This window comes from Lutjanus erythropterus, chromosome 9, assembly GCF_056507025.1.
Source record: "Lutjanus erythropterus isolate fLutEry1 chromosome 9, fLutEry1.hap2, whole genome shotgun sequence".
Classification (NCBI taxonomy): domain Eukaryota; kingdom Metazoa; phylum Chordata; class Actinopteri; order Lutjaniformes; family Lutjanidae; genus Lutjanus; species Lutjanus erythropterus.
The window spans coordinates 26,319,443-26,342,475 of NC_139325.1; the positions used below are offsets into that span (position 1 = coordinate 26,319,443).

Here is a 23,033-nt window from a genome sequence, read left to right on the forward strand (position 1 = left end):
TGCTGTTACTGATGCTGGGTGTTTATGTATTGATGTTTTATAATTTTTTATTAGTTTATATTGTTTATTGTTTTGTATTGTTTTTTAATTTTAAATGTATTGTATGTAACCAGAGTATCATCAAAAACGAGACCTTGGTCTCAGTGGGTTTCCTTGGCTAAGTAAAGGCTAATAAAAACATGCATTTACAAAGCCATAAATTGAGCCAATGACTGCAATAAGGAAGCAGACAAAGTATAAAACCGACAAACCTTTACACTTTTTCACACAACATCCCGACACTGAATTCAAGGTAAGATCAAGGTATGGCAAAATACAGGAATGCAACATGACTGAATGTATGCAAAGATGTTTTCCTTTTACCTGTATTGTAACAGGTCAACTAAAGTAATGGCAAATTAATTCACAGTCTATTACACTCTGTTAGTCAAAATATTACCAATACCAAAGTATTTATTTAAAATTGTGTGGTGTTTATTTGTCTTTGTATTAGATGGTGCCGTTGCTTCTCCTGGCGATGCTGACAGCATGTGCTGCTGTTCCTCAAGGTAAAAAATATCTTCTTCATTTAACATAGTGAATACAAAAAATGCATCACAACAAAGAACAATGCAAGAGTATCTGACATACAAGAGTTTACTTTGTGATGTTAGTTACCTTTATTCACACTTTATGTTCAAATATTTTTTTTTTTCTATATTGTAATTTAATAGAATTAAAAGACAAATGTGAACTTTATTTTAATAACAACAACAATTTACGATTCGGCATGTATTATTATTGTTGTTTAAAATGATTTAAAAAGTCTAAAAAATATTTATTAAGACAGTTACTTTGCAGCCTTATGTTCAACAACAAGTCAGTCAGGACAAGTAAACAAGTCCAAGGTGCACAGGCAGGAGCAAAACAAGCAAGAGGTTATCATATAATAACAGATTTCAGATAACAGGAAAAACTGGAACACAAAGGACAGAAACACATTAACTGGAGTAAGCTGGGTGGAGCCTCCAGGTCTAATTAAGTTCCCACAAGTAGCAGCAAACTGCAAGGAACACAATGCAATAGACAGCAGCCACTGGCAGGTAGAGGGCAAAGTTCAGCTCCGAACTGGAGGCGTGAAAAATGATGATGTGGTAATTAATGAAAGTGGACACACATTAAGTGTGCATATTATATCTAATGTGAGAAAATGTATTTTGTTCTTTACAGTGGTAAGGCTCTATGTAGCAAAAGGTACAGAAAATTCAACATGTTTCAGGGTTGTGACCATAACTAATCAATTACAGCAGGGGTCTTCAACATCTTTCAGGCCATGGACTCTTTAACTGATAGAGAGATGGAGCAGTGAGCCCCTGCTACATACACTGCATCAAATATTTTTGAGTTGTCTCTCGTTTGCACTTACCCATAGCTGCTAAGTCAGCAGCACTTGTAGCATGGCTGATGTTAGCCTCATCATTTGCACTTTCAGTCGTGGTTTCTGCGGTGGAGGATATGTCTTTTTTTTGTGAAATTGCAAAATGATCCATTGTTGTTCACAAGAGTGTCTGGTTGTTTTTTTTTCAATAATATTCAGTTAACTAACTCACTGTTGTGGATATGTGCAGCACAGTGATTTAGTAGGTTAGCTAGCTTGCATGAGTATTCCTCTGTCAATGTTGTGTAATTTTTTTTTCTAATCAAAAAGCCAATTTATCCATCCATCCATCCATCCATCCATCCATCCATCCATCTTATCCAACATCGGGTCATGGGCCAATAATGTTTATTTTCAGATATCTTTTAAAAAGAGAAAAAGAGGGGAAGAAATCAATAATTTGTTGGTCCCCCTGCAGGAACACTTCTGAAGAGTCACAGATCTACCATTGAAGACCCATGAATTACATGATTAAATTTCTGGTTTCCACTTGATCTTCTTAAAGCATTTTTGATACAGTATCTCCTCTGAATATCTTGGGTTTTTTGTTTGTTTGTTTGTTTTTTTGTTTGTTTTTTGATCACGTATAATGATTATTATATATACTTTTTAAATTCTAGAATTTACATTTCACCCTGTGATTTAGAATTTCTCTCTTTTTTAAAGATCTGTCAGGTAAAATGTTCACCTTCCCGCAAGAAACCAGTACAGCTCATGTGAGGCTGACTACATCAAGACAGGTTTTGAGGGCGATAACTGTCTGTCTCAGGTAGGCATGAATATGTGAAATGAATGAAACACCCCACAGTACCTCTGACAATAAAAATCACCATGAATGACTGTGTCTTTGTATGCCCACAGGTCCTTTACAGACCTCAGTAGAAACCACGCCCCTTTCTCTTTGGCCACACCGTCTACAACCAATGGCTTTCTGATTTATGTAGGCACAAACAACTGGATTACTCTTTATGTGAGGAATCAAGGGATAGGATTTGCAGGACAGGACTACAAACTGAACACGTGGCACTCCATTTGTGCCACGTGGGACGCCACATCTGGACTGGGGCAGCTGTGGTTAGATGGAAAGCCCTCAAGTAGGAAATTCTTTAGCTCTGGTTCCAACATCAGCGGGCCCATTATAATTGTTTTAGGACAGGTAAAGTGTTTTCACATCATAACTACTTAAAGGGATGGTTTGACATTAGTTGGGTAAACTTAATAACAGTTACAATCTGATGTTACTATAAGTTATTCTTTACATTTTCATCTGTCTGACATGACATGCCCACTGCCAACTGACCCAAATTTCACCCATCCTCATGTGGTCACCCTGGCCATGTGCTAAGCTTGTCTGTGTTGAAAAGAAGTTGAATAGATGTTGCTGGGGGAACTGTAAAAGAAACATACAGTCATCTTTTAAAGTGGCTTATGTGTTAGCTAACTGGCTGGCTAATAATTGCTGTAGATCAGCTAGATAGCTTATTTTTTTGTTTGTTTGTTTTTTTTGCTGTGTAGCAAAATGAGAGGTATCTTCAAACTTAGTTTCCTTTACAAAATTGAGATGCCCAGAAAATCTAAGTACAAGAGACAGAAAAGGAGAATATTGATCAAGCTTGGGTGGGACTTAGTAAATTGGTCCATTTCTGAACCAGGAGCAGTAACTTCCTGAATTTCCAGATGGTAACTTGGCAACTGCTGCTGGCCAGGAAAAGGACTAGCACATAACTCCTCTTTGACAGAGTCAGGCGAGCTGTTTCTGCCTGTTTCCTGTATGTGCTATACTAAGCACCTGCTGCCTCCAGCTATGTATTTAGGGCAATAATCTCCCCATGTAGTCTTAACTCTGCAGGAGATAAAATTTGCGTAGTATTTCCCCAAATGTCAAACCATTCCCTTGACAGTCTTTCAAAAGTGTTGTGATTTTGTTGTATGACTTCAAAGCATCAGAAAAAATATTGGCAAAGTATATTCTGTTATCTCAACTCCATGCAAACTTTACAGGACCAGGACAGCCACGGTGGGGGATTTGACATTAATCAGTCTTTCGTTGGCATGATGTCTGACGTCCACATGTGGGACTACATCCTCTCCCCCTGTGGCATTGAGAGCTACAGGCAGAATCACAACTTCCCCCCTGGGAACGTGCTCAACTGGAGGGCGCTGGAGTTCCAGACTGTAGGACGAGTGCTGATAGAAGACAAGGATGGTTGTAAATAGGCTTTTGAAACAAAACTATCAATATCTCAAAGTCAAAAAACAGTCTTAGAAAATTACCAATAGAACAATTGCAATAATTGCAAGACGATGATTTTTTTTATTTTACTAATGAGTGTTTCTCTGACTTGATGTGTTGCTAACATTAAGTGTTTAACATGTTCACTCATATTCATAATGTCAAACAATCGTTAATGCTGTCAAAAAAAGTGAATTCACGAATCACGAATTTCAGTTAACTCCCAGTGGTCTCATCTGTGACTGCTTTTATTAGTTATATCTGAAACAACATCAAACAATTTTTTTAATTGTAATAACTTTTATATCTCAACAGCTTGCTAGCTCAACAATGAAATGCTGTAAATAGGTGAATTGTGCATAAAGAATTGGGTATCATATGTTCTGAAACTACTAAATAAAGAAATTTACTTGCCAAAAGTGAATTATCATGGGAGCTTTCGTGGTGGACTATTTCTTGGCCTGGCGTAGTCACATTATCCAACTCTCTGCAAAAAAGCGAGTAAGTGTCTTTCCCAAAATAGTTTTTTAAAATGAAAGAGAAGTGCAGAATTGACATGAATCTATTATGTATGAGCAGCTGATAGACATACATGGTTCTTCATTATATGGTAGATGACTGTAAAATTGTGTTAATACTGTACCTAGATACAACTTTTTTCCATTTTCTGTAACTTCTACTCATCTTGGAAGCCAGTAATGTTCCTTTTACTCCATTACATTCATCTGACAACAATAGTTAGTTATTTTGCAGGTTAAGATTATTAATAAAGATATAAATCAGCTAATAATTTTTATTATAATGGGTTAAGCTACCTGGCAGTATATAAAGTAATACATTTATCCCCACCATTACCAGCTGCAACATGACTGATGCTGATGGTATTGCTACTTTACAAGGCAACTATTATTTTGTAATGAGCTAATTTCTCTTCAACATGACTATTAAATCTCATTGTCATTATCTATTAGCGAGAGCACAAAAAGTGACTGCTTTGAGCTGCAACAAGAAGTGAAAATGTTTCTGTTAAAGTTGGCCTTTGTGTTGTTGATGGATATAAAAGATTAGCCATTCTTGTCAATTTGTCAGCAACCTTTTTGCACACACTGATGCAAACTTGATATAAGGGAGACACGGTGAACTTTATTGGATACTGTTTATTCAGTTTAACAATCTGAACATCAGTATATTTCACTTTCACTGCCTTAATCACCCAATTACTTACACCTAGGGATGTAATGATACCAAAAATTCAAGGTACAATAATACCATGATCAAAAGTCCATGATACAATATTTAATTTAACCTTTAAATCAAATAATACATCTGATGTGTGCAGCATTTTTTCTTTTCTTTTTCTTTTTTTTGTTGAAGTGCTTCTACTTTTCTTCTTTAACAACATAAAATAAAATTTGTCAGCCGTGACCTAAATGTGCAAAAAACTTGTAATGAATTATCTTTTGCAATGAATGTTTCACAATTTCAAAACAATGCAGTAAAAAATAATTAACCATGTATTATCACAATAGATATTATCACAGTCTGATACAGTAAAACTTTAGTATTCAATATATTGTTACATCTCTAATCACAAAGGTTATTATACAGGTTCAGTATTCTTGTTGAGATCTAATACAAACCCACTGAGTTTTCCTAACTAACTTTAGTTGCCATAGAAATCACAGGCCACCACAAAATATTTATTATCCAAGTGTCTGAATCATGGAATAGCATTTGTCCTTACCAATGACATTTTTAAAAATGAGTGAAGCCAGAACATCTCAAACACTCCGTGGTGGCTGGCTGTGGTATAGGTCATAAATCCGGCCCCCACCATTCATGCGCACAACTTAATCAAATTTCATGTCAAATACATTTTGCCCAAAGATGGTTTCTGTCATGTTCTCATCATGCTGATGTTTGCTCAAGTGTTCATTTTTCTGATCAGTTTGGTTCAAATTAGTTATTCAATGCTATACAAAGAGGGTTTCAGGCAAGAGTGACAACTGAGCTTTGTTTGCGATTGACTCAGCTGGCTTTTTGACAGCACACCTGGGATATTTTGGCTTCAGTGTTGTACAGTGGGAGGAAGTGGAGACACGATGTCCATCTTTATCTATGTATTAGGTCCTTACCCACAAATTCAGCTGTTTATTATTTATGCTCATGTAAACGTGAGACTTCATGGTTGAACATGAACAGTGTTATTGAGGGTTTCAGGGAAGCCTGGGTGTGTGAAATTAATCATGCGTGCAAATGGTGAATGCAGGCTAGCCTGTTTGACAGCTTCTCTGTAAGTTGCTACATCTTAATTCTTCCCCACAGCATCACTGGAATACTCTCTGTCATTTGTACATCAGTGCACACAAACACACCAACAGGAGGAAATGGGCTAAAATCAACAGAATTAGAAGAATAATACAATGCAAGAGGGTGTAAGGGCTTACAGATTGTGTGTGCAGATAATATCGTTAGATGCTAGATAACAGGATGTCTCTGACTAAATGTTGTGCTTGGGGCACAAAAGGCGCTGCATATTCCTTTTGTAGCACCAGACTCTGTCGTGGCGACAGCTGCTCCATCCTCCTCTCTTCCCTCCTCTGCCTCTCCATCATCTGATTAATTTCTGTGCTGTACATACTAACTTCTCCGTTGTTACACACCTGCCATTCCACACCTGCGCAGAAGTTGTCCCTACTGTGTCCAAGTCACACGTATACGCAGCTTTCCTCAAACACTCCCTAGTGCCAGTGATGGACTCAGGTATCTGAGAGGCAGGGGCAAAAAAATCAAAAAGGCAAAAGCTGTGTGCGGCAGGATACCAGTGCAACAAAGGCCTTGATGTATTTATGCTGAAACAGTTCCATTTACTAGTTTAGATTTTAAAAAGATGGCTTCTTTTCACATTTTCTCCACTAGAAGGGCACCCAACAGGGCACTTAACCACATTTCTTTCACTGCAAGGGCACTGTAGAGGGCACTTTTGCATGTTTTATCTGCTTCAAGGGTCCTGAATGGGGCACTTTCGAGTTATTATTTCAAATATGGGTGCAGCAGGGGGAGCGATCACTGCCCCACCATTCCACCAGTGCCTAGTGCACTGTTTACTCAATCACATTATTTTCGCATGTCAAAAATCTACATACATACAGTTTGCATGCAACAAGTAGTTCGTTTGAAAATTGATCAAAAGTGTCTCTATAATCTATATCCAACATAGGGACAAGACTGAGAGGAAAACTACACATCATTGCACAGCACAGTCAGGCTACTGATATTTCAGACTGACTATCTGGTATCTTGTGTCCAGGGCCACTGATTCAAACTTGTACAAATCTGAGTCAGATAAAGGATTGATGAGTCAGACAAAGATATTCAACTAAACAACTCCTCTGCCCCTGCACTTCCTCTGCTCAAAGGAGAGGGAGGATGGTAGGTTAACAAGGGGGATGCATTTTGGCAGGGAAAATAAAAAGGAGGGGACATTGCATCACTACTACTACTACGATGTTTTAGTTTCAGACTTTAGTCTGAATATTATTGGAGTTGCAATGTCAATCGTGTTATCTGAGACCAACTGCAAATAACAAATGCACAGTTACTCTCTGAAGTGTGGGACATACACTGTAGATATGTTGGCTTTTACTGTGCTGCTCCAATAGGCCTCAAAAGTCTGGCACCAAACAGAGCATAACATGTTCTGTAGTGATGTAATGTCCCCTCCTTATTTTTTTAGTTTCCTTGCATTTTGGTAATTTGGCTAACAAGGGTGATGGCATCCCTCTTATCTCACCTAAAATAAAATATATAACTACGACAAACTTAATGCATACTTAATGTTATGTTCACCGTATCATCAACATCTTGGCTTGACAATTTACTTAAAGTTTTTAAAACTATTGCTAGTGGCATATTTAAGTACTTCAACTTAAAAAGCGACTCCATCACCATTAATTTCAGTGTTTTTTCAAATGGAAATGCCCACTCAGCCGTTGCATTGATGTAGATTACAGCGATGATGCCCTCCCTTCCCTTCCTTCTTCCCCCACACACAAAAGCAGTGGTTCTCTTGTAATGTCAGCTGGAAGATGTATATGAGCAGCAATGTTGCAACTCTCACAAGATCTTAGATTTCATAGTCTAAACACCCCCTAAACTCTCAAAAATATTAAGACAGAAAATATTTTAGTCTCTCCATTGTTCAACAATCATCAGCTCTGGTTTGGTTGAAAATAAATCCTTAATCTACCGCAGTAGGTGTGAAAATATCGTGTACCTCTCTGACGCCTAACCTCACGGCTTCCCATCTCACCTGTCCCTGCCTGTCGTCTTCATTCCCTGTAGTCAGTCTGGTCTCTGTCAGTCTCAGTTCTGCCGTGTTCACTCAGAAGCTGCTGAGTCTGGTTCAGTTTTCTGCGGTGTAAACATAAACACCCCCCCCCAGTGCTCCAGGCTGCAGGTCCGGCCAGACTCCAGCCATATCAGGGCCTTTAGCGACACAGATAACTGAGTTAATGGCGACTAGGAGGCTAGCTACAGCCAAAGACAGTAACAACAGAGAGTATAGTCTCCAGCACTTAGTGGTTACTCTAGTTGTACGCCGCCCCCTGTTTGTTTGGAGTTAACTCTGACAGATGGCCATATTTTACATGCTGCTCCTTCAACCTTGGGGGTTTCTATAGCAACGTCATCATTGCAGAAACCTACATCACGTCATGTGGGAAAAGGTTTTTAGAATGACTTGGTAAAATAGCAATTTGATCCAAAATTCTATGTATTTCGACTAAAATTTGAATGCTCGGCTTGTTTACATGAGGAACACTACTGGGAAGATACAGGATGATATAAAAACCTCAAAACTCTAAAATGAATGTAGTCACTCCTTAAACTAAAGTTCAGTAGCCTCAGGGTGTTTATGCAGATCTCTATCCATTAATATTCTCTGTAACACTGTACACCTACTGTTTTATAAGATGTTTTTTAGTGTATAACCAATGTTATGTCAAACCATTCGCTCTTTGCATTTGTGACTGTCACAGTGCAGCACTGCTCTCTTACCATGTCTTTGACAGCTGTACTATTGATATATATTATATTTGTTTCAGGTCCTCTAATACCAGGTGGTATTCCTTCTGTGGATTTACAACAAGTTTGGTGTGTACGGGAGTTTGGTGAATCTGACTTGGAGCAAACCTCACAGGAAAAAAGTAAGAGAGGTTTAGGACAAGAATACGAAAATGCTGCTTGCTTGAAGCCCAATGATTTTCTCTCTTTGACATCAACCTGTGTGTTCCTTCACACCTCTACCTACAAGTGATTCACTCTGAGCTGCATGCTGACTCTGTTTGTGCCTATACCATAGCAGTGTTCCTTCAGACAAAGAAACCTTATAATGTAACAACTGGTAAATGTTCTCCAAAATAAACTTAAGTATGATTGAAGAGTGTTGGCTCGCTTCTTTCTTCCTCTCTGCTGCCCACCAACTACATCTTATCTTGTCTGGAAGCTCAGTCAAACTCAGAGAGTTTTTCCCCGCTGAGTTGAGTGTGCTCTGTCTAGTCGTCTCAGTCTGATCCCTCTCCAGAGTTCATCCCTCCAGCTGATCTGATGCCGTTCTCCAGGAAGCGTTCGCTCTGAGCTGCAGGCTTCTCCCCTGTCACTGCTGGATCTCATCACTTCAGTGAAGAGAGGAGCGTACAGACTCCTTCATCACTGAGGATATAATATTTGGATCTTACAGTACAGATAAACTGTTGTGTTGTGCTGTTGGTATCATTAGTGTAGCTACGAAAAAGACTACGAAAAGAAGGTAAGAAAGAGGGCTTTTTACGAAAAGCACGTGCACATATACACACTTTGTTATCATTTGCAACTGGGAAAAACATGTCAAATGTATGACTAAATTAATACACTTAATACCTTTTATGTTTTATTAAATTCCTTCAAAGTTACAAGTCTATATAGTGTTAAGTTCCATATTATATTCCTTCAAAATCTTCACTACATACATTAAATGAGTCTGGACAGACTCGCTCTTCTTAACCGGCTGTGAGTGATCAGTTTCTTCAGTTTGAAGTCGTGTTTCAGCTTGGGACAGTGTATGTTCTGGCAGTTGTGGTGGCATTGCAGTAGGTGCTTCACCATCTGTTGCCTGGAGGGGATCTGCCCTCTACTGAGTGGACTCTTCTAGTTAGTCATAAAAATTATACAAAAAACATTTCAGTTTTCATGACAAAGAAAAGAAATGCACTCAACACTAGTTCTACACATGTGATTTCAGTGAACAACGTTCAGTGGGAAACATGCCGTCTTCACTAAGAGTCTGTTTTACCGAGGAATACAGAGAGCTGAACATTATGATGTCACAGTGAAGTTGACCTTTGACCTTTCGGATGTAAACATGTTTAGTGAGGTCATTGTGACCTTGATCAGTAAAAACATAATGTCTCTGGCCACAAATAACATAAAGGCATAAAAATCATTAATAAAAAGTTTTATCGAGGTTTTTCAAAGGTCCTTCGGCTTACAGCATAAAATTTAAGATGGCCTGATGACTTGATTCAAACAATAATTAACACTGAAAAAAAAAAAAGGAATAAAAGAAATTAACTAGCAACATAAAATGATACGTTCTCACTAAGTTGACAGAAGGCTATTGTTCCATCCTGCCCTGTTTACACAGCAATTATCTAATATCAATTATCTACTTGTTCCAGGAAGAGTTGTTCCTAAATGAAAACACGTCTTAACGCAAGCTTGACCTTTTAATGTAATTCTGTTTAAAACAGGCAGCTTACAACGAAGTAGAGAATAGCAGTTGTGATGTCAACAGGAATAAGGAAGAAAAACGTTGATATTTCAGGAATTGGAGTTGGGCTGGTATAAAACAACAGTCCTGTTCACCGTCGTGCACAACCTCATTGAACAGACTTGATTTCCAGTCCAAACAGAGGAGACTAAGTTGACAGCATATTTTTTTGCATTTGTCCTTTATTGTATATTGTATCAGATGATGGTAAGTAAAAAATAAATTGATTTAAAGCACCAGTATTCATTGTAAGTGTTAACAGCAACATAACAACAGTATTTAAGCGGGACATTTTCTTTGGTGTCTGTTTATTTGTCTTTGTATCAGATGGCTGTTTTGCTTCTCTTGCTGATGCTGACAACATGTGCTGCAGGTGCTCAAGGTAAGAAAAATGTTATTTCCCAGTAAACTTAAATGCACATGTACGCATTTTGAAAAGTTTCATTTAAAACAAATCTATTTACTAACATTCACATGATAAAACAATATAATTGCAACTGGGAAATACATGTCAAATGTACTGGACTAAATTAATAATGTTGATTACATCCCTTGTCTTTGTCATGATAACTGAAATGTTTTTTAAAAATGTTTTTGTTCATTTCATAACAAATTATTGAAGAAACAGTTGAACGACTACTGACAAAAGCAAGATACAAAAAGGAAGTTTCGGGACAAGTTTTGTGGGAGGTGTAAAGATACCATCTATTGAACTAGAAAAAGACTGTGGGTGAACATTGGAAAAATGATGTGCCACATCTAATATTTTTACAACAGAGTAAGACAGACTGATGTGGATCTTCACAAAAATATAACCATCCATTACTCTCTATATAGTCTTGCCCACAACATAAACATAACAGTATAAGTATAAAGAGTTCTCAAGTCATTGTAAAACCAATTCTTCAATTTTTATTTTAAATGATTTTAATTAATAATAATTATTTTAAATCATTATTTATACTGACCTATCAAATAAAACAAAATAGGTCTACAATAGAACAGATAACAACTTGGCTATAAACTACACAGCATTCCCCCAAATGACACTGACATTAAACTTTATTAGCCTAACTGTGCAACTAGACAGATCTACCATACTGTAAAAAAAAAAAAAAAAAAACTAGGTCATACTTATGTTTATTATTTTCCAACTAGATATTTATTTGTTTAACTTGACATCAAATCAGGTGGTGTTTCCACTTTCAACAAGGAATTATTTGCAGAAGAAAACAAACCACCTTTAGAAATGTGCAAAAGTCAAAAAATGATTTTATGTGATGAGTGTGTTTAATTAGCTTCAAATCATAAAAATATTGAATGCCAACATGGGAACAGTGCTTACATGTATGCTATCAGATTTCACCAAGCTGTGATTCAAATACTACTGCAGGTTACAAATAATAATAAAAATAAATAAAAAAATAAAATAAATAAATAAAATAAAATAATAATAATAATAATAATAATAATTATTATTATTATTATTATTATTATTATTATCATCATCATTATTATTATTATTATTATTATTATTATTATTATTATTATTATTATTATTATTATTATTATTATTATTTCCATGAACATTCAGCATTTCTTTGTTTTTTCCTTTTTATAGATCTGTATGGTAAAATGTTCACCTTCCCAGAGGAAACCAAAACAGCCAACGTGAGACTGACAACATCAAGACAGGATTTTAATGCTTTGACTGTCTGTCTCAGGTAGTGTTAAAGTGCAAAATGCATAACAGAAGAAACTACATCTCCAATGATGAAAATATCATGTTTGATCATTTATTTATTTCAATGCCTGCAGCTCCATTACAGACCTCAGAAGAAGCCACGTCCTTTTCTCTCTGGCCACACCATCTCATTCCAACGCCTTCCTGATGTTCAAGCTTGCTGCAAGAGATTTGGTTCATCTGGCTGTCAAGGATAAAAGCACAAATTTTGGAGGGCAGGACTACAAGCTGAACATGTGGCACCCTATTTGTGCTACATGGGACTCTGCGTCTGGTCTGGTGCAGCTGTGGTTTGATGGAAGGCCCTCAATTAGGAAATTTATTGGAGGCTCAAACATCACTAGACCCATTGTCATTCTTGGACAGGTACATTTAATTGTTAAACATTATAGTGTTTCAAAAAAAATTCAGTATAATGTTTTGAAATAAAAAAGTACAGCACACAGAACTTACTCTCTCTCAAATCTTTGCCATGTCTACAGGAGCAGGATTCCTATGGTGGGGGGTTTGACAGCAGTCAGTCTTTCGTTGGCATGATGTCTGATGTCCACATGTGGGACTACGTCCTTCCGCCCTGTCAGATCCAGCGCTACGTGGATGGCCTAAACTTCACCGCAGGGAATGTGCTCAACTGGAGGGCACTGCACTTCCAGACCACTGGAAGAGTGCTGATAGAAAAGAAACAACTGACCTGTGACGAGGGTTGGATGGGTTACTTTAAAAATTTATTCTAATACAAGTAGTTAGCAGGTTTTACTGAACCTGTCATACTGTAAGTAACCTAATCGAAGTTTCATAATATTACAGTAATGTAATTGCTTTCCTTTACTTTTGGATTAAATCATTACAAAATTTGGGGAAATTGTTTAGCCTAATATAATGTTTTTTGCTCATTGTCAGATTAGTTTTTGTCCAGCTGTTCCTTCCTTTGTTATGCGTGGATACATGTATTGATTAATAACAACACATATGCACATTTAAATATACTTTGTTAAGTATGCTCATCACTCTTCACATTCAAACTTCAAATAAACTGCCATGAACTTATTCTGGTCTGGGGCTTCTGTTTTTACCCACACAACACCAGCACCAGCACCTACAGTCCCAAAATATTTTTCTGCAGTAGCAGTACTTGTTTCTAAGCGGTACTGACAGGTTGGGTAGCTAGCTGGGTTTCTGGTGTTCTTGGTCTTATGTGTAAATGACTATTTTAAATATTTTTTTTAAATATATGAATCCTTGGATGATGTCAGCATTTTCACAGCTGGTAGGCAGACCTTGCATTGGACAGTCCTGTTGTCCCCCGTTTGTGATTTAAAGACAAAATAAAGGCTTTCCACCTAGTGGAGTAGTTTTTTCAACTAGGATGCTACACTGACCTTTCTTATTTCAGATGATCTTCATGATAAAATCTCTCAAATGAGCGAACATTTGAGCTGATAACAACTATTAATTAAATAAAATAATAATTCACAAGCTGCCCTACCTTATTGGTAAAGGTTGTTGCAGCTGCATGTATGGAGACAAATGGAGGCCCAATTGGATTCTTTGGAAATTTGAAAGACACATTACAAAAAAATAAAAAGCCAAAATTTCAAACTTAAAGATGTATTGATTTTGAAACCTGAAAAAAATAAAACAAAAAACAATATCATAACCAAGCTTTAAATAAGTGTGTGAAAAGCTTGCAGCCAAATTGGCCTCCTGTACACCTACTTTTATTTATTTTCTTCTTCTTTTAATTTTTCATAGTAACTAAAGAGCTCCCACCGATGATAGAACGGCATTAACAACCTGTATTGTGTGTATGTGCCTGCTCATAGTTACAATGCAAATGAGAACACAATATCTCAACACAGGCATGATCTTTTAATGTAAATCTGGTAAAATAAGGCTGTTTATAGGGAAATATCACAGCCGGTTTGGCACCAACATTAATAAGGAAGCAAAAACTCGGTGTTTCTTGGAGTGAGAGCAAAAACACACAATAGTGATTGTGACACCAACAGGAAATAGGAAGCAAAAAGTTAGTATTTCGTAAGGCTGGAATGAGAACAGCACACAATAGTAGTTGTGAGCAACTGAAAGAAAAACAAACAAAATGCCTCCCTGCTGCTCATCTGGCGTAATCCAAGTCTCCTAAAGCCCTGATGTTCAGTTCTCTTGCGCACGCATGCACACTATCACACCACACTCACCCAGGGCAGTTGGTGGGCCTACGTGGCTCCAAGCTAAAGCTCAGCAGTGAAGATTTAGGCTAAAAACAGGTTGTAAACGACGTCTTTCAAGTCAACTTGGCGTGTCGGGGCGGTGACAGCAAGGTGTGACTTGCACTGTGCTGTGATGTTCACCTTTTCTGATTTAAAGACTTAACTAAAAGAGGTCACTCAGTAGAGTGCAGATCCCCACCAGGCAACAGATGGTGAAGCACCTTCTGCAATGCCACCACAACTGCCAGATGCAACCAGCAGAGACTTGCAAAGTTCTGCCAACATTAAAACGACCTCCACATAAATTGTTCTCAGCTGAAACAAGATTTCAAACTGAGGCCGCTGTGAATCACTCGCAGCCCCGAACGGCCGGTTAAGAAGAGTGAGAAGTCAGCTGTTGATGGCCGTATAAAACAGAGCAGTCAACAATAGAATTACAGCCTGTATGTCCCCACCAGCCAGTCAAATTACAGTTTACATCCATGTCTGTCCAGACTCATATAATGCATGTAGTGAAGACTTTAATATTTAATATGGAAGTTGTCGCTCCATTGACCTGTAAATGTGAAGGAATTCAATAAACTGGTATATTTGGCTAAATCAAAGTAATAATAAAGATATCTGATTCCAGTGTTTAATTTCCAGTAAGAAACATGCCGTTTTCACTAAGAGTCTATTTTACCGAGGAGTACAGAGGACTGATAGAGAGCTGAACATTATGAAGTCACAGTGAAGTTGACCTTTGACCTTTTCAATGTAAACGTGTATAATGAGGTCACCATGACCTTGATCAGTTTATAGAAATTCCCTCAAGGCTTTCTTTAGATTTTGCATACACAAGAATGGGATGACCTGAAAAAATAATGCCTCTGGCCACAAATAACATAAAGGCATAAAAATCATTAATAAACAATTTGATCAAGGTTTTTCAAAAACTGTGAAACACAGAGGTCCTTCCGCTTACAGTCATACATGTGCACAAAATTTAAGATGGCCTGGTGACTTGATTCAAACAATAATTAACACTGAAAAAAAGAATAGGAATAAAAGAAATTAACTAGCAACATAACATATGTTCTCACTAAGTTGACAGAAAAGCTATTGTTACATCCTGCCCTATTTACGCAGTAATTGTCTACTTGCTCCAGGAAGAGATGTTCCAAAATGACAGTAAAGAATAGCAGCTGTGATGTCAACAGGAATGAGGAAGAAAAACGTTGATATTTGAGGAGCTGAGAACAAGGCTGGGCTGGTATAAAACAACAGTCCTGTTCACCGTCGTGCACAACCTGCTCGGACAGACTTGATTTCCAGTCCAAAACAGAGGATACTAAGTTGACAGCATATTTTTTGCATTTGTCCTTTACTGTATATTGTATCCGATGATGGTAAGTAAAAAATAAATTGATTTAAAGCACCAGTATTCATTGTAAGTGTTAACAGCAACATAACAACAGTATTTAAGCGGGACATTTTCTTTGGTGTCTGTTTATTTGTCTTTGTATCAGATGGCTGTTTTGCTTCTCTTGCTGATGCTGACAACATGTGCTGCAGGTGCTCAAGGTAAGAAAAATGTTATTTCCCAGTAAACTTAAATGCACATGTACGCATTTTGAAAAGTTTGATAAAAAAAAATCTATTTGCCAACATTTATATGATAAAACAACATAATTGCAACTGGGAAATACATGTCAAAAGTAATAATGTTGATTACATCCCTTGTCTTTGTCATGATAACTGAAATTTTAAAATAAATGTTTTTGTTCATTTTATAACAAATTATTGAAGAAACAGTGGAATGACTACTGACAAAAGCAAGATACAAAAAGGAAGTTTCGGGACAAGTTTTGTGGGAGGTGTAAAGATACCATCTATTGAACTAGAAAAAGACTGTGGGTGAACATTGGAAAAACGGTGTGCCACATCCAATTTTTTTTTACAACACAGAGTAAGACAGACTGATGTGATTCTTCACAAAAATACAACCATCCATTACTCTCTGTATAGTCTTGCCCACAACATAGCCATAACAGTATAAGTATGAATCGTTTTAATTAATAATTATTATTTTAAATCATTATTTACACTGACCTATCAAATAAACAAAATAGGTCTACAGTAGAACTGATAACAACTTGACTATAAACTACACAACAATGACACTGACATTAAACTTTATTGAGACAAAACCTAACTGTGCAACTAGACAGATCTACCATACTGTAAAAATCAAACAAACAAACAAAAAAAACTAGGTCATACTTATGTTTATTATTTTCCAACTAGATGTTTATTTGTTTCGCTTGACATCAAATCAGGTGGTGTTACCACTTTTAATGAGGAATTATTTGCAGAGGAAAACAAACCACCTTTAGAAATGTGCAAAAAATATTAAAACTGTTGAATGCCATGTAATAATAACAACAACAACAATAATAATTATAATAATTTCCATGAACATTTGGCATTTCTTTGTTTTTTCCTTTTTTCTATAGATCTGTATGGTAAAATGTTCACCTTCCCAGAGGAAACCAAAACAGCCAACGTGAGACTGACAACATCAAGACAGGATTTTAATGCTTTGACTGTCTGTCTCAGGTAGTGTTAAAGTGCAAAATGCATAACAGAAGAAACTACATCTCTGATGATAAAAATATCATGTTTGATCATTTATTTCTTTCAATGCCTGCAGCTCCATTACAGACCTCAGAAGAAGCCACGTCCTTTTCTCTCTGGCCACACCATCTCATTCCAACGCCTTCCTGATGTTCAAGCTTGCTGCAAGAGATTTGGTTGAGGTCGCTGTCAAGGATAAAACCACAAATTTTGGAGGGCAGGACTACAAGCTGAACATGTGGCACCCTATTTGTGCTACATGGGACTCTGCGTCTGGTCTGGTGCAGCTGTGGTTTGATGGAAGGCCCTCAATTAGGAAATTTGTTGGAGGCTCAAACATCACTAGACCCATTGTCATTCTTGGACAGGTACATTTATTATTTTAATTATAGTGTTTCAAAAAATTTCAGTAGAATGTTAAGTTTGCAAGTTTGAATGTTAAATCTTTGCCGTGTCTACAGGAGCAGGATTCCTATGGTGGGGGGTTTGACAGCAGTCAGTCTTTCGTTGGCATGATGTCTGATGTCCACATGTGGGACTACGTCCTTCCGCCCTGTCAGATCCAGCGCTACGTGGATGGCCTAAACTTCACCGCAGGGAATGTGCTCAACTGGAGGGCACTGCACTTCCAGACCACTGGAAGAGTGCTGATAGAAAAGAAACAACTGACCTGTGATGAGGGTTGGATGGGTTACTTTAAAAATTTATTCTAATACAAGTAGTCAGCAGGTTTTACTGAACCTGTCATACTGTAAGTAACCTAATCGAAGTGTCATAATATTACAGTAATGTAATTTGATTGCTTTCCTTTACTTTTGGATTAAATCATTACAAAATTTGGGGAAATTGTTTAGCCTAATATAATGTTTTTTGCTCATTGTCAGATTAGTTTTTGTCCAGCTGTTCCTTCCTTTGTTATGCGTGGATACATGTGTTGATTAATAACAACACATATGCACATTTAAATATACTTTGTTAAGTATGCTCATCACTCTTCACATTCAAACTTCAAATAAACTGCCATGAACTTATTCTGGTCTGGGGCTTCTGTTTTTACCCACACAACACCAGCACCAGCACCTACAGTCCCAAAATATTTTTCTGCAGTAGCAGTACTTGTTTCTAAGAAGTACTGACAGGTTGGGTAGCTAGCTGGGTTTCTGGTGTTCTCGGTCTTATGTGTAAATGAATATTTTAAATATTTTTAAAATATATGAGTCCTTGGATGATGTCAGCATTTTCACAGCTGGTAGGCAGACCTTGCATTGGACAGTCCTGTTGTCCCCCGTTTGTGATTTAAAAACAAAATAAAGGCTTTCCACCTAGTGTACTAGTTTTTTTCAACTAGTAGTGGTGTTGTGAGATGTTCTCTACCTAATTCTACAGCCTTGATTTACATGCAGGCTCTTCATGGTGTTGTTCTGTTTTCCCATTGTATGCTGTTGTGAGGTTTTTGAGTCAATTCTTCTAAAATTCTAGGTCATCTGACTGTTTTGATGTGAGCATTTTTCAGCAAAGAACTCACATTGGTCACATTCACAGACATGTTGTAGGAACCAGGAGTAGTGTACCAAGTCTGCAGAATTTTAAAGATATACTGGGTACTGCCTTATCAGTCATCAATATGTGTGGTAGACTGTTTGATTCATTGTCAGTAACCGAGTGAGACTACCAGTGTTTGACCAAGTTTTCTTTTCTGAAAGAATTGTAATATTTTCTCAAACTACATGGCCCTGGTAATGCTGCAGGCTACTTGCAAACCTCCAGAGACTTCCACAGTAAATTAGGCTCCACCATAGGAGCTGCAGTAACACTACTCACCTTAAACACCTCTCTTTTGACATTCCTGCTGAATCAATTAAACATTAAATGTAGTGTGAGAACTCAGAAAAAGCCCCTTGTGGTACGCTGGCTGCTTCCTGATGTAATGGAGGGCAACTTTTACCTCAACAGACTGAGGGATTGAGAGTTTGGGCCCACTGTATAAGTCTAACCCACTGGACAATGAGGAACATTTGGGCTGACTGGGATGCCATTTGCCCCTTGATGCCCTGGGCTGTGGCGCATGTGCCCCATGCTGTGCTGAGTTATGCGGTCTAAAGTGCAATCCTGAGGCATTTAGAGTTGGACTTTCTGATCCATATGAAAAAAACAGTATGTCAAAATTTACCATAAGGGTAAAGACTTTTTTCATTCATTCATTCTGTGTAACCACTTATCCTTGAAGGGTCGCAGGGGTGCTGGAGCCTGTCCCAGCTGACACTGGGTGACAGGCGGGGTACACCCTGGACAAGTCACCACTTCATTGCAGGGCTGACACATAGAGACAGACTCACATCTACATCTATGGGCAAATTAGAGTCACCAATTAACCTAATTAAGCTGCATGTTTTTGGACTCGGGGAGGAAGCTGGAGTACCTAGAGAGGAACCGTGTGGACACAAAGAGGAAATGCAAATTCTGCACAGAAAGGCCCTGCCCCAGCCACAAACTCCCCAGCCCCCCATCCAGCCGGGGGGCTGTGAGGCAACACTGCTAACCTCTGCATCACCGTGCCGCCCTGGGTAAAGACTTTTATTAAATCTATTTCAGGCAACAAGAATTTTCTTTGAACCCTGAGAGCTTACAGAAGGCAGAAAATTTTTAATTTAGAAATATATTTAACAATATATTTAACAGTCTTTTCTGATTAAAAATAAAATAGTATATAGGTTTTTAGCTGCAGTTCTATAGGTTGCCCTGCCCATTGGTCAGTCCACAAAAAATGTGTGTGTGTGTGTGTGTGTGTGTGTGTGTGTGTGTGTGTGTGTGTGTGTGTGTGTGTGTGTGTGTGTGTTAAGGTGTGTTCATCCCAGTTGGCTACAATGGGCACATCACAAAAAGGCACAGAACTTCCAAATGGATTCTCAGACTCACACAAGACTTAGTGTAAAGGTTGATCAAGAGCCAAAGAGGAGCTATAGACTGTTTTTCCCAACTGGCAAAAGACGCTGTGGTAGTGGGCATGGCCTGTAATAAAAAAAAGGTGCCCAACTTCAAAATAAATTCACATAATACGACCAAACTTATAAATTGTTTGTCATAGAGTCTTGTGGGAGGCATCCCTGGTCTCAGGCTATATCTAGATGTGTGTACTGCTGCTCGTCACATCTTACCTGGCACCTGGCTGATGCGTCGGCTTGTGCAGCCACAGTTTGGTGTTGCTGTGTGTTGCTTTGTCCCTGTAAGCAGGTTATCTACCGAGTGTAAGGTAGGCATTTTTATGGATTCCCATGCTGCACATTTATGGTGTGATATTGGTGTTATATCTGCTTCTGCTCCTTGTTTTGCAGCTTTGTTTGGCTCATCTCCTTATGGCAGATCCTGGGTGATACTGCTTCACTGTGAGCTTTTGCATAAGGCAGCTTTGCTTTGTTGAGGTTGGCTGGCTCATTTTTATTGTTACTTGAACTCGCTTCTATTTCTTTTCATAACTCATGAACTGTTTTTTTTCGCAGAGGCCTCACAGGACTTGGCACAGAGATCCTTTTTTCACTTTTGTGACTATGTTTCTCAGCTTTTACTTTAGCCACTCAAGCCAATCAAGCAGAACACATGTGAATAATTAACATATATCTTGGTTTATTTGTTTTTTTCTGTAGGAATTAAAAAATATAAACAGATTTTCTTACAACAATAAAGTTCATGTAACTTGGTGTCAAGATCACTTTGTTACAAAGCAAATTGTGCAAAAAAAACAAAAAAAAACAATAACTCTGAGACAGCATTGTAAGTGATTTCTGACAACCATTCAGACAACTGTCAGTATTGCAATATACCTTTCATTTAACATCCAAGTGTACATTTCACAGATGAATCCTGTGTGTGCGCTGAGTGTGTCTTTACTCATAATTTCAGCTTTTTTATTCATGCTTATGTAGAAGCAAGCCTTCATGGCTGGACACACATAATCTTATTATGGATTTGAGGGTAGCCTAGGTGTGTAAAATTAAACACGAGAGGAAATGATGAATGTAAGATAGCTTGTTTCACAGCATTTTTGTATGTTGCTACATTTTAATTCTTTCCCAGGGCAGTACTGGAACACTATCTCATTTAAACATCAGCACACACACACACACACACACACACACACACACACACACACACACACACACACACACACACACACACACACACACACACCAACAGCAGGAAATAAGCTAAAATCAACAGCAGTTCTCTGGTAATAGGAGAATAATACAATGCAAGAGGGTGTAAGGGCTTACAGATTGTGTGTGCAGATAATGTCGTTAGATGCTAGATAACAGGATGTCTCTGACTAAATGTTGTGCTTGGGGCAGAAAAGGCGCTGCATATTCCTTTTGTAGCACCAGACTCTGTCATGGTGACAGCTGCTCCATCCTCTTCTCTTCCCTCCTCTGCCTCTCCATCATCTGATTAATGTTATACACATTAACATACTATATCTTGTTGTTGCACACCTGCCATTTCACACCTGTCCACCAGCAGTCACTATTGACTTTCCTAGCTCTGCTCATCATCTGATAAAGTCACAATTCTATGCTTCATTACAGAAGTATGGTGTCAGTCAAATACACGTCCCACGTTGCATCCAGATTTTGTTGTCCTGCACTGAAGGTGTTCAGGTGCTAGATGTCAGTATACATCAGACCAGCACATATGGGTACTTTGCCAAAATGTCAGGCCACACCCCCTATTGCAGGATAGAAACCGGCAACTGACAGCAATGCAACGTTAGGTGTTTTTGAATTGCAATTAAGTTTGTATGAATTCATGTCGAGTGAAACAAATCTTTGTTTTATCGATCTGTCTAATGATTATTCCTTGCCTGAACCTGAGCTGAACCTGAGCTTTCACAAAATCTTAATAAATTCATGTTAATCAGTCAGCCATCGTGCTCTGCAGGTCTTCCACCTTCCAGTTGGATCATGAGCCAACAGTGGCCAGACATTGCCAGTACTGAATCTGCAGGTGTTGTTAGTCTTAATGTTGTCTGTAAATAACTAAACTCGTCAATAGACAACTGTTGATCTAAGCTGGGCTGAGATTTAGTCCTGGGATGAAGAACCAGAGATCGTAATGGATTTATATGTTTATTTGTCTTACAACTCACTACACAGTGGATTTTTGGCATCTTCTTAACTCTCTCATGATATGAAACCATGAGTTTTCCCCCAAAAGGCCGGCTTGGTCTAGATGACATATTGCTGGTCTGATGTATACGTGACAGCATCACAATATCATTGTTTCAAACGTGGCAATCTAGCCAAGTGGTTATAGCTAGTAATAGTAGCAGCCTAGCAAAATGTCCAAGAGAACAAACTTGATGCAGAGGGATGTCGATTTAATGAGAGATAGGAAAGCAAATACTGCAGTATGTCTCCTTTGTCACGAGGCAGTGGCAGTGCACTTTCACATCAAACATGGAGCCAGTTATGCTAACCTTAGCCACCAAGAAAAACGACACAAAGCTGCTTTATAGACCCCTTTTCTCTTGGTAAAAATAACTACATGCTTGTGGGTGGAACATAGATGGAGGCAAAAAAAATTCACTAACCAGCAGGTTTGTTGGCTGAGTTTTTCTGAATTTGCACCGTCTTACTCTCCAGGACCGTGAGTGTTACTTGAAAAAGTTTGCATTAAACAAAGGGAGCAAACTGGCCGACGTGGCACACTCACTCTATGGATGGACGAGTTTTCTACAATTGCCAGAGGGTTGGGCAAATTGAGAGTCCGTCCGTCATTTTATTTTGTTAATTTAATAGTCGGCAGAGTGACAGGCGCTGCTCGGGCTCAAGACATTGCTGCTGCCCAGAGAACAGTGCAATGAGCTGGGAGGATGAGTGAGAGTAAAACAGCCTGTAGAGCCAGACTGTTTCACATCATCAACAAATGAATTAAGGATTCATTTTGACCAAAACAGAGAATAAGATGATTTTTGGTGATCCATTAAATAACACTTGAAAGTCAGAAGGTGATCA

At 38.1% G+C, this 23,033-nt stretch overlaps 3 protein-coding genes across 4 annotated transcripts; all 3 read left to right on the forward strand.

Annotated features, from left to right (window-relative positions):
- Positions 1 to 192: 192 nt before the first annotated feature.
- LOC146321660 (C-reactive protein-like) lies at positions 193 to 4,074 on the forward strand. 2 transcript variants are annotated; one of them, XM_084726917.1, is made up of 5 exons: positions 193 to 292; positions 494 to 548; positions 2,084 to 2,186; positions 2,279 to 2,573; positions 3,419 to 4,074. In XM_084726917.1, the coding sequence occupies exons 1-5, from the start codon at positions 209 to 211 to the stop codon at positions 3,632 to 3,634; spliced, it is 753 nt and encodes a 250-aa protein (XP_084583043.1). In that variant the 5' UTR covers positions 193 to 208; the 3' UTR covers positions 3,635 to 4,074. The 2 variants fall into 2 exon arrangements, with proteins under 2 accessions (XP_084583043.1, XP_084583044.1); XM_084726918.1 differs by having other exon boundaries at positions 280 to 303.
- A 6,499-nt stretch (positions 4,075 to 10,573) lies between these two features.
- LOC146321661 (C-reactive protein-like) lies at positions 10,574 to 13,013 on the forward strand. Its single transcript, XM_084726920.1, has 5 exons — positions 10,574 to 10,665; positions 10,786 to 10,840; positions 12,080 to 12,182; positions 12,277 to 12,568; positions 12,685 to 13,013. Exons 1-5 carry the CDS (start codon positions 10,660 to 10,662, stop codon positions 12,934 to 12,936), a joined length of 708 nt encoding a protein of 235 aa, XP_084583046.1. The 5' UTR covers positions 10,574 to 10,659; the 3' UTR covers positions 12,937 to 13,013.
- A 2,666-nt stretch (positions 13,014 to 15,679) lies between these two features.
- LOC146321662 (C-reactive protein-like) lies at positions 15,680 to 18,059 on the forward strand. The gene is made up of 5 exons (XM_084725718.1): positions 15,680 to 15,800; positions 15,921 to 15,975; positions 16,908 to 17,010; positions 17,105 to 17,396; positions 17,490 to 18,059. Exons 1-5 carry the CDS (start codon positions 15,795 to 15,797, stop codon positions 17,739 to 17,741), a joined length of 708 nt encoding a protein of 235 aa, XP_084581844.1. The 5' UTR covers positions 15,680 to 15,794; the 3' UTR covers positions 17,742 to 18,059.
- The last annotated feature ends 4,974 nt before the right edge of the window (positions 18,060 to 23,033 follow it).